This window comes from Apteryx mantelli, chromosome 8, assembly GCF_036417845.1.
Source record: "Apteryx mantelli isolate bAptMan1 chromosome 8, bAptMan1.hap1, whole genome shotgun sequence".
NCBI classification, from domain to species: Eukaryota; Metazoa; Chordata; class Aves; order Apterygiformes; family Apterygidae; genus Apteryx; species Apteryx mantelli.
Window position 1 is genome coordinate 36,629,291 of NC_089985.1, and position 12,127 is coordinate 36,641,417.

The following is a 12,127-nucleotide window of genomic DNA, read 5'->3' on the forward strand; positions in this document are numbered from 1 at the left end:
GAAAGCAAGCCTCGATGACTGCATATCTGCAAATATTCTCTGGAATAGACTGTAAGAGCCAGTCTTGACTTTCCAGTTTCCTTAGAAGAACAAGCATCACTTGCTTGTATAGGGAAGGGTTAAAATTAATCTAAAAATCATGTTCAAAACTGCCCCAGAGCTATTTATCCTCATTCTGTGGTTCAGGTATAGCATGAATCATGACAGTGCAAGCTGTAGATTGCTGCTGAGTTTCTGTCTGTCAGGCCTACGCAGACTAGATCAAGCTCAAAAAACTAATTTCACATAAACCAGAGTCAACAGACTTGTACAGATTTAAACTCTGTACCAGGTTTCCAAGGTTTCTAATTCCAGAGCTAAAGACCTCATTTTCCCAGCAGTCCAAAACCGTAACTTTCACTGAGTTTCTCTTGGGAGATAAGTTCTGTTCTAGTAGACATAGGAACATTTCAAGGAATTTCTCTATTCCCTTTTTCTTTTTTTTCCCCCCCCATAAAATGCAATCACTGTCTGAAAAGCTACAGGAAAAAAAAAGGCATCTTCATGTTTAAGCAATCTGTGTACAGCTTTATATATTTCCATTACGCGCACAGATTAGCATCCCTTCCTTCTTGCTTGTGAACACTTCACAAGCAACATGTCGAGGGATACCTGCATGCTGCCTTCTTTCTTTCTGCTAGACTCCTTCATTACAGCTCTCTGCTACCAGGATTTGTTTCTGTCTGTTCTTGTAAAGCAGTAACTAAGTTTGCACCTCCTTATTACCTGTACCTACTTGGTTCTTTTCTGCAGTTCCCCAGCAGGCAAGGCACTTTCTCCATTCCTTATTTTCTTGCTCCTCTCTAAAGCCTCAGCACTGTGCCTTCATAATGTGAGAGCCATCTGTTTTTTTTTTTATGGTGGTCCTTTAACTGTTTTAAATCATCAACATTACTAAAAGGACTCAGTTTGACTGTGATAACACTTAAATACCACCATATGCAGAACTGATATTCTTGCTCCCACGAAGACGACCAGAAGAGGCTCCTTACAAAGTTTCAACTTTAAAAGATGCTTCCTGGATCATGCTAAAATTGTGAAGATATTTCAAATTGAACTCAATGCATATATACACAGCCTATTCTGCATTTGTAGTAGGTATCTTGCAAAACCAACCAACATATGATAATACAAATAGTCTGAGGCCCAGATCCCATTTCTCTAACCCACATACAGCTAGTTTCTGTTGCCTGCTCTCACAAGTGAACCCTGAGGCCAGAGATCTCATATCTTCTTCAGCAGCAACCCCAGTTAAAGTTCAAAAACTGTGTTAAACAGCTTTATTGCTTTTCTTGTGGTTTAGAAGAAAAAAAAAAGGATTATTTTAATTTCATTCATTTCCCACATGTAAAACCTCAAAAAATCAACTGCCACATACCAAGAAAGAATTTGGCCTCATGATTTATAAGAACAAGGCTGGTGAGCAACCTAGGACAGACTTCACACATCCTAGGAACCGGTATTGAGTAACCTGCTCCATGTAAGAGCTGCAGAGATCATTACTTTTTCACACTTCACTTCCTAAGTTTGCCACATTCATTCTCACATCAACCCTACGGCAGACTAACTGGAAGCACCATCAGGAAGGGAGAGATTTACTAAGTAGAAAGCAAATTCCAAGGAGACGATAAAGGACGATTATTGAGACATTCCCCTTCTAATCTAACATGCCTTTAAAAAAGCCAACATTATACCAGCAAAGCTCTGGAGGCGCAGAAGAGCCGACAACGGCGGCCTTTGTGCGAGGAAGGCTTCTGCTAGGAAGCACATGAAGTACTGCCAGTTTGCCAGCTCCCTGCTTTTTTCACAAACAAAATAAAAATTGTTATCTCCTCCCAGAGCTGTTTAAGATACTCTCAGTTACAAAACCTTGCAGTGTTTACCGACTGCCTACCACAAGGATCAGCTTGTTTTGTAAACTGATACTTAACACGCACCAGGACCATCCTGCCTCTACAAGTGCGGATATATGCAAGGAGCAATGAGTTATCACAAATGTATTATAAACCTATCAGCAAGTAATAGAGGGGGCAGTGCTCACGACCTGCAGGCTATCTGCATTTTCTTTGCCCTCTCCATCAAATCCTGACCCACTCAGTCCCTCATGCTAGGCAAGGAGCGCAGGCCAAAGACCTAGCATTCAATGTGGAGCACGGGATGCCGAGATGCTGCTCCAGCCGCGATCCCGCACCCTCTGGAACAGGAGTTTCCAAGCACAGCCCAAAGGCACCTGCAGCTCACGCAGCTTTTGTGCAACGGGCACAGAAGGACTTTTAACCAGAGGCTCCCCAAACACCGTTATCAGCCTGCTTGGAGACGGCCAGCACTGGCACAGATCAGTGCCTCTCTCTGGAAACTCAGGCCCTTCTGGGAAAGCTTTCCCAAATGCAACTACGTGCAAGTCCAAGCTAGTTCTCAGTCTGCCCTGGCCTCACTGAGCCTTTAGTGATCTTACCAATTTTAAATGCAAGTTGCCTCTAACTATTGGTAGTAGTTTCTGCATAAGCTGTAGTTGTACACAAATTAAATAATGCTGCTGAGCTCCCCATATGATAACCTTGTGCATGTACAAAGCATATCAACCCCTCTGAATGCAAAAGCACCAGAAATAAGTCTTATGCTTGATGTTACAACATCAAGAAGTCACCCATTAACCTCTCCATAGCAAACCTGCCTCCCAGCTCACGCTAAGCGTCACCCCACAGAGACGCGTCAGTGAAGCTGTTCGTAGCACAGTCGCACACGGAAAAACACGTAACCAGCGACTCTTTCCTTGACGCAAGCCTCCGGCCTACGAATGCTCAGCACTCATGCAGCGCGTTGCACCCCGAGGCTTCCGCGGTGTCTGTTAACCCACCGAGCCAGCCGGCGAGACGAGCGGCGCTGCTGCAACCCCTGCAACGCGAAACCCCACATTAAAGGCGCTCCTCTAAGACTTAGCCACGCTCCGGAGCTTCTTTTACAGGTGTTTCTTACGCTCCAGTGCTGCGAGACACCGCGCCGGGCGGCCACAAACCGGCAGCGAAACAGCGGAGAGGCAACGCGGCAGGAGCCGGGCCCCCCGCGGGCTGGCGGCCTCCGCGCGTGGGGCGCTGCCGGCGGGGAGGGGGCCGCCGCGTGGGGGCTGGGGGGGGGCAGCCCGGCGGCACCGGCGCGTCATTGATCGGCTGCTCGGCGGCAGCCAATCGGCGGCGCGGCCGGGGCACGGCGCGACTTCATTCATTCATTCATAAAAAAGAGGCGCAGCGCAGCTGGGAGAGGCGCCCTTCCGGCCCGCCGCCCGCCCGCCCCGCGCGGCGCCCCCGGCGCGGCACTCACGGCAGTCCGCCTCGTCGCTGTTATCCGAGCAGTCGTCGTCCTCGTCGCATTTCCAGATGGCGGGGATGCACCGCTTGTTCCCGCACTGGAACTGGTCCTCCTCGCACTCCTTGACGGCGCCTGCGGGACACGGGGCCGCGCCCGGGTCAGGGGGGCACCCCCGCCGCCTGCCCTCCCCCCCACGACCCTCCGCCAGCCCCGGCCCGGTCCCGGCCCGCGCCGCCCCGGGGGCCGGGGGGGGGGGGCGGCGCGGCCCCGGGGCGCTGCAGCCCCGCGGAGGGCGGCCGCCGCCACCGCCGCTGCCCGCGCAGCGCCCGCGCGGGGGGACGGGCCCGATCCCCGCGCTGCTCTAAGGGCAGCGGAGAAGAGGCTGCGAAATAGAAGAAATCACAAATGCAGAAGGACAAAGAGAAATTAAGAAGCGCCCCGCTGCCGGGACCTCCTGCACGGCGGTTACCGGTGCAAAACGCACCGATACCCCGGGGGGGGGGGGGAACAGCGCCGTGCCCCGGAGAGGGGAACCGGCCCAAGGAAAGTTGAGCCGGGGGGAGGACGGAGCAAATCCCCCGGGCAGGCGCGGCGCAGCGCGCAGCCACAAATCCCCTCCGCGAGGGATTAAAGGCGGCAGCGCCTGTCACCGTGGCCGCCTGGCGCCCGCCCGCCGCGCACCCCCGCGGGCCGCAGCGGGGGCCCCGGCCGCGCATCCCCGGCGGGCCGTACCCCGGCCGGCCCCGCGGGAGCCCGGCGCGGCTCGCACTCGCCGCGGAGAGAGGGAGGGAGGGAGGGAAGGAGGGAGGCGCGGCGCGGCCCCACCTTTGCCGAGGTGCAGCTTGAGCAGCAGCAGCTGGACGAGCAGCAGCCGGGCGAGCGCGGGCCGGCACATGGTGCTCGCTGCCTCCGCGGCCGTGTGCGGGGTGCGCGCAGCCGGCGCGCCGCTCGCTCGCTCGCTGCCCCGCGCCCGCCGCCGGCCCCGCCCCCGCCCGCGCCGCCGCCGCCGTGACGCGCCCCGCTGGGCGGGCCCCGCGCGCCACCACCCCGACGGCGGCGTTCGCAACGGCGCGGCGGCGTTCGCAACGGCGGCGTTCGGAGGGGCGCGCGCCCCCCTTCCCCCCCCCCCCCGGGCACCTGCGCGCAAGGTGCGGGCAGCGCGGAGGAGCCCCCGGAGGCCTCGCCGGGGACCTCCGTTTCCGGAGCTGAGCCCCAGCCCCGATGGCACTGGCGTTCGCCGTCCTGAATTAGCACCGCGGTGCTGTTCGCACAGGCGGGATTAGCAGTATTCCAGTAATCTTCTTGTTAGGGAGATTTTTCAGGACTAACTTGAATCGCGACATCACAGCAGGCTTAACACGATGATGCGCGGGGTCTTGGCCCTTGATTTTTATATATATATTTATTTATTTATTTTTACATAAAGTGATGTAATAAAATTTCGAGTTTCGCATCCTGAAATTCCATTGACTTCAGATCCGGTCCACAATTTAAAAATGCGCTCGTGCCTTTAACTAGAATTTTGCAAGTCATTAGCCCTTAATGTCACTAATGCCTTGGAATCATGCGAAGAGGAAAGCAGCTAATCATTGAGCTATTTCGTCAACAGTTTACAGAGTATTAAGAGCAATTTATTCAACTCTTTTTGAACAATTTTTAGTATGCAAAATTTAGTGCATGTTTGTGTTGGCTGGATCAGTGTGATAGATTACAAATAGATTGCTCAAAGCAAATGAGGTACTTAAAATACATTAAGTGAAATTTCTCTTTTTTAAATATGCCAAAACACAGATTCATAAAACTACTGTAATTCCTGGTCTCATTCTCCTCTTCCCTAAATTAGTTTAAATTGGAAGTGGTTGCAAAGCCAGTAATGAAGCTATCCTGGTGTGAAACCGGTACTAGTGCCCAGAGCATCAGTCACAGCAGTGGTTTGGTATGACTGATATTGGAATTTTGTTTGATTAAGGAAAAAAAAAGAAGCTAATTTGGCCTGTATGTCTTTCACAGAAGAAAATATTAATATGCTTTTCTGAATAATTTACTGTGGTAACACCTGGCCAACAGCAATTTCAACAGCCTTCATTGGCCACCCATTGTAGAGGCTACTTGTAGCCTAGTACCATCTTGTGGACACATGTGTCTCAGAGGAATTGCAGAGGCAAGAGGAAACTCCAGGAATAGGGAGGGTAAACTAGGCAACAGAAACAGTTTGGTATGTAAGACAAACTTAACCTTGCTCTATCCATTATGTTCTAGTAGTTAATCAAGACGGTTAATTTACCTCCCAGGGTCCGTCTCTTCTAGGAGCTCTCCTGAGTGGCGCTGCCCAAACTGGAGCTCACGCTTCTTTTATCGAGATGGTGTGGCAATCTGCAAAGCAACAGCACAGACACGTTTGGCCAAGCAGTAAGTGTCCAACACCTAACATGCAACACTTAGTAACCATCACATGCAAAATACACTCTAATATACTGCATCTCCTAGCTGGTGACCGAGTTTGCTCATATATTTGACACACACAAAGCAATCTGTCTCCAGCCACAAGGCGGGTTACCACGGGTGAGACCACGGGTCTCTCTAGCATAAGGATCACCCAGCCTTATTCCACACTCCTCAGCCTAGTATGGGGTTTGCGCGATAGCTGACTCTTTCTCTGCTAGCCAGTTTATATAACTTTTATTAGGAATTAGGCTCAGGATGATGTGTCAGCTCCTCTTTCTCTCCATCTGGGCCAGTGGCATGTTCAACCTCTCTACTCATCAAGTGGTCAAAGTCATCCCTAACAGTGCCAGCAATGGGGCAGGCCCGGCCCTAGGGCACCCAGCAGATCAGGGCACCATATCCAGGGCTGTGACGGAAGGAACAGTTCAGTAACCTGCTGTATTTATAACTTGCTCTTCTACTACTTCTGGTCACGCACCTCTACGCGTTAAACAACACACAAACACAAAGCAGCATGGCACTAACAGAGCAAGATGCGTCCTAACAGTGGAATACTATTCCCACAAAGCTCCATCCAGATGGAACTTCCTATCGGTTAACTCTGTGTCTTTCATCATTCATGCCGTTTCTTTGATCTTTTTCACAAGCTGATTTTTTGCAACTGGATTATTATTTTTCTTTTCTAATATATAACCCAGATCCTTTTTATACTTCACGCTTTTCAACAAGTGGTCACCTATATCCAGACACATCTTCTATTAGCTACAGCTTATAGATCAGAGAAGTCTCCTCAACATCCTGATGAGCAACTGATATTCTGCACACTGGATTCTCTGCATGCTTGTATTGGTATACCAAGCTCTCTTCTGGTTTATTTACGCAGGTGCGCGTAGACACAAACACACCCTCCCAACCACTGATTCTATTTGAAGTGGAAAAGTCACTCAGAAGCATGGAAAAAGAGTATTTTCCCATCTCCTTAATGCACTTGCATTTTAATGCAGGATCATCCAGTATTTCCAGCTTCTTTCCACTGTACACTTTCCCTGTTTTGCAGGAAGAACTGTGCAGATTCAGACCATAGGTCTCTCTTGAGCAATATCCTACAAGCGCTTCCCCTGGGTGTACAATACCCGGGATCGTTTTGGTGTTCAGCACAGCAGAGCTGAAGAGGCCAAGGACTAGCTGTGTGGGACGGGGAGGGCAGGTACTGAAGGAACCCCTCACCTGAGGCCCATGGTGCCTGCACTGCCCAGTACCAAGATCCTCATCAACCTGAGCAACACTATCCAGGCAGACTTAGAGGTGGGCAAGACCACAGTCTTCATCTAGTTGAACACCGATAACCTGCATGTGATGGTGCCGATTTTGAGCAGCATCAGACGTATCCTGGCTTATTGTGTGGCTCACAGTGAAGAACGTCAAGAAGCCATGGACCTCCCCTGCCCTGTGACCACTGTCGGAGAGAAAGACAACAGATGGCCAGCCAGAGTACTCTCAAATATGGAAAAAGAGTACGTGTCTCGCTATCTGTCAATAAAACCTTTGCTGCATTAAAGAAAAAAGTGATACAGCAGCTATTAGCAGGCTCTTAGGCAAGAGAAAAAACAGGACTGGTGGAAACAGTGGAGTTCTCCACTATTCTCGTGAAAACCTTCCAAAATATCCCATGTCCATTAGGTTTGCTTTTTCAGTCTTGTCTTTCAACAAGACAAATCTAATTCTCTCAATCCCCTCATGTCTTTTAGATATGCTAATATCTGTTTTGCAAAAATTAAACCTTTTAATTAAGGTTAGTTGAACCAATGCACTAGCAGCCACGTCCCTTAATTTAAACTGCCAAATGATGTAAGTCAGCACCTGCAATATTATTTACATTTTTAAATAAAGTCCCACTTTTCTAAACTAACTCTGCTGCAAGTTTTAATTGATACATAGTATTGTATGTTACATTTAAAACTCATATTTATTTTCTGCTGCTTCTAAGTGAGGCACAAACCAAGTCACAAGTCCGGTGGAGTATAAACACAGGTTCATTTCTGATCTGCGCTTGGCCCTAAGACTCTTAGCTAGCTCCTGGTTTTCACCCACTGGGCTAAATATGAGGAACACTTTTCACACCTGGCATTGCAATTTTGGGGATTACCAAGACTACTTTTGCTTGCAGGTGCTCGGAGCCTAGCGGCAGGAGTCATCTGCAAAAGAACGCGTAGCTGTACTGAAACGACTTCTTTAAAGGTTTTCCTGAGACTCAGGCCTTTTCCTGCCTCGGCAGAGCACTGTTGCAGAACAGTTTTCTTTCACCTCTGTTCTGCCTTATGTTGCTGCGCTACTAGGTAAAAGCAAAATAAGGAAGGGCAAACCATAAGCTGGCCCACCCATTTCTTTAATAAAAATTAAAGTGTTTAGGGAAAGCTGGTCTCCCACTCTCTTGAAAAGGAAAACATAATTTAAATAAGTTACCCACATGGGCTTTTTACAGCTATTTTTGCTATTTTTCCCACCTTGAACAAAAAGCACATGTATTCTTAGAAGCTCACTCATCTCTTACATTTACTACAATACCCCATCAAATTACATACTGCTTAGGAACATCCTAGTTGTTTTTCTCTCATACTTGAATTTTGAAAGCTGGAGGTTAATTACTAAAAAGCTGAAGGATAATTACCTGTTTCTTTTCATTTTTAATACTTTAAGAAGAAAAAAGTGTTTGTGTTTAAGTTATTACATGTTCTAGTCTAAGTTTCCTACTAGCAATTCATATTCATTCCAAACTTTCTAGAAAATTAATCATTATTCTTTTGTAAAATAATAATGATAAGAATATATGCATACATAAAATTTCATCTTAAATTTCTCCTTAGTTGAACTCTACTTATACCAAATTTTCTTTTCCGTACTCATTTTCCAGAAATTTTCATTTGAAATTCCCTTGTCTAAGTTTTAAGCAGAAAGCACGTATATTTAGATTTCTTGGGAAAGTGTGCTTTTCATTCAAACAGCCTTGGAGAAAAGAACAATTTGCAGCTCTTGTGAGTGATGCTGAATTTTCATATATTATTTCCACTATTTTACAAATCACCCTGTTTAATACTGTTTTAAAAAGTTATACTTACTGCTTAGACGCTTCAGTCTTTAATGAATTTCTGCAAGCTCTGTCCCTTTCAAAGTGCACAGAACAGTTTCTTTTAGCTCCTCTCTTTTCATAGGCTCCCTGGGCTGATTCACAAGAGCTCTCAACTTGAATTTTTTTCTCCCCTAACTTCATTAAATACTTCCATTCTTGTCCATGTGGCTTTATGAAATTTCTCTAATTTATGCATTTGACCACTGTTATCATATCATTAGCGTCCACTAACACTTCACCTTCCTCCCCCGTTACATTGCTGTGGTCACCCCCCCTCCCCATCCCAAGCTGCCTCTTTTTAAGGGCACTTTCAGTGGCAGGTGTTTAATCAGGGTAGGGATAGTGCCTCCTTTGCACAAATCCTCTCTTTCGCTTGTACGTGACAGCAGGTGAGTGCTCTAACTCTTCAGCTTTTTCTTCCAAGTCATCTTTTTATTTGCATCTGGCTGAACGGTATCCCCACCTTGATCTCCCCTTTCTGTGCTCTTATCTGAATTTTGCAACTTTTATTCTGTTTTAGAATGCTTTGGTCGATCTCTTGTTTCTTAACTTTATTCTCTTTCCACTTTAGTTTCCTTCCAGAGGATTCCAGTCCCTTAAGTCAGCTGCTTTGTTATTTTTCATATTTCTTATTTAAATCCGTGCCCTATACTACTTTGTCTATTGGATCCATCTTTCCCCTTTCACACCCTAGGGACATTTCACAACCGTTAGGGCCTTCTTTTTGCTTGATTGATGCCAAAAGGACCAAATTAACCCCCTTACTATACTTAAAGTCTTCTAATGACATCCTTATTTTTAGCCAGCTCATGGCCTAGTAAAGAAAGAAGGACATCATACAACCAGATTTAAATCAAACTCCAAAACCCATCAGTTTATCATCCAAGAACTGTCTCTCCCACAAGCCAGGGTGTCTCACTTCCTCAGCCATAATTCATCTTTGTCCTAAAACTGTCACTCAGTTTTGCTTTATTCAAGCCGAAGAAGCAGTGTGACACAATGCTGGCATGCTGCTGGCCATCAAGAACTCAGCCCAGGTATGAGACTGCAACATTTACAGACCAAGGCTTCCATTTGAATGCAAAATACGCTGCAGCACACGTTCACTAACTGTATACACTCATGTACATATATCAGTGTGTATCTTGACCGTGCATCTGGCTCATGCATTCTTGGTGTGTTCAGAGCAATTCTGACTTACAACCACTCTCTTAAGCTTAATACATGTATATCTGTCCAACTGCAAACCCCAGCTGGTGCACTTTGACTACCGGCTCCTCGTTTTCCTCAGCAAGTCAACCGAAGTGTCACCCAGCGGCATTCAGCAGCATCAGTCCGGTGTGCGGTTCCCAAAGTGGCCGGCAGGAGCGGTTCCCCGGGAACCCGGCTGCCTGGAGAACGCTACCTTACACACTATATTTTTCCAGGACGGCTTCAAATCCATCTTCCTCCACTTCATGCATCTTGCTCTCGAGTCCCTGTAGCAGCTCTTTCAAGGATGGAGGGGGAAGATAAGAGACGCTCTGTGGCCCAGTGGTGGAGTTTTTATTCAGCTGGAGAGGAGTTAACCCAGAAGGCAGCTGCCCTTCATTCCCATCCCAGGACCAAACGCGCTGCCGTAGCAGGATCCCTAGACAGTAGGGCTTTGAGTCCCACCGACTCCACAATCACAGTGGGGATCTTCCCCATTAATTTTAATGAGCATAAGAATGAAGGGACTGAGAAGAAAAAAAGTGCGGATTAGGTGTCTGGCAAGATCTTTTGCATGCTAGAGGAGCACTGCTATAGACGGATCTGCTCTTTGCTGTCGTACGGTGACTAATCACCGTGAAAGCTAACAGAAATGCAGACTTGAGGCCATAGTTAGTAACAAGTACAGTGGGATTTTTTCAAGATGTTTCACTTCAAACTATTTATCCTGTTAGTAGTAACAAAGGAATCGTGAATTGCAGCAAAACTGAAGCTGACAGTGTCTCGTGTAGCTTGACAGTGACCATATACCAAGGCTGCAAAGCTGCAGATTAGTACCTCAGACTGCTGCTTGCTCTGCAGCTCCCAAAGGGCTTAGACACGAACAGTGAAACCTAGTAGCAGCATCAAGCCTGGATTTTTTTTTCTCTCTTTTTATAAACTCTGTAAGCCAGACGCTCGCTCCATTTTCCTCCCACACTTTATTTGTTTAGGCCCTGATGCGGCAAGGAAGCTGCATATCGCATGCGGACGGCAGGAGCAGAGAGGAGGCCTGGCTCTGTGCGGTGCAGGATCCCTCTGCTCCTAGCAGCCCTCCAGAAAGCTCTGAGCGTCCTGAAGGCTCACAGATCAATTATTTTAGCATTAATTACAACATCAATGAGAAAATAATGCTCAGATGGGAATTTAGGATAATGTTTGCATGGAATGTTTCTCATTTTATTTGTATGGATTTCATATGACAGTAGAGCAATTTAAAACCAGTCTTGCTTTCACAACAGTACTGAACCCATGCCTTCATGCTAAGTGGTGGCCAGAGTCCAAGTAGTTAATTTGTACATTCTTAGAGCTGCTTGACGAGGCTGTCTTTCTTTATGAGCAAATATGAACTCAACATTTGTTTTTCTTTTTAAAATGAAAGCTTATTAAAGGCCAAAAGTTTCTAGGTCTGATTCTGAATGCTGTTTTTCTTGCTTTCTCATTTGGTTTCCAGCTTGTCTCTAATAGTGTTTTCAAACGTATCCCATTAGATATTGCCATCTCATCACTGTCAGTTCCTAGATAACAAGAGAATGGATGGAGTCCTGTGTATAGCCAAAAGATTTGAGCTTGGTCAGAACAGAATTATTTGTCTTTGAATGTGGATAAATCAAATTAGTCTTTAAAAATTGCCCTAAAAGAGGGTTTGGGGGGAGAAGAGGGAAAAAATTGGGAGATTTTTTCCAGGAGAGAAAAAGAATCCAATTATCATCTTGCAAATGTAGGCCTGATGTTTGAATGTCTCCTCACTTTGCATGGTGTTTTGCTTTGGCAATGATAAAATTGTTTTTTCTGTGTGTCTCTATGCACAGCTTGGTTAGAGATACATTAGAGTCGCGCGAATGCAGCCTTGTTTGCATTCGTCCGTACAGTTCAGATTATCTGCATCTCTGAGTTGTCACAAAACCCTTTCCTTTGAATTTGAGAATTTCACAAATATTAGGACAGACTTGACCCCATATGTAGAATGCACAGGTTTTT

General features: G+C 47.0%; 1 protein-coding gene across 1 annotated transcript in view; it reads right to left on the reverse strand.

The window, feature by feature from the left end:
* Positions 1-4,281, reverse strand: part of LRP8 (LDL receptor related protein 8) — a 181,556-nt gene extending 177,275 nt beyond the window's left edge. The window contains exons 1-2 of the mRNA XM_067301274.1: positions 4,171-4,281; positions 3,358-3,477 (exon numbers count right to left, since the gene is read on the reverse strand). Of these exons, the coding sequence (XP_067157375.1) occupies positions 3,358-3,477; positions 4,171-4,240 (190 nt within the window). The 5' untranslated portion in view covers positions 4,241-4,281. The remainder of the gene's footprint in view (positions 1-3,357; positions 3,478-4,170) is intronic.
* Positions 4,282-12,127: the final 7,846 nt, after the last annotated feature.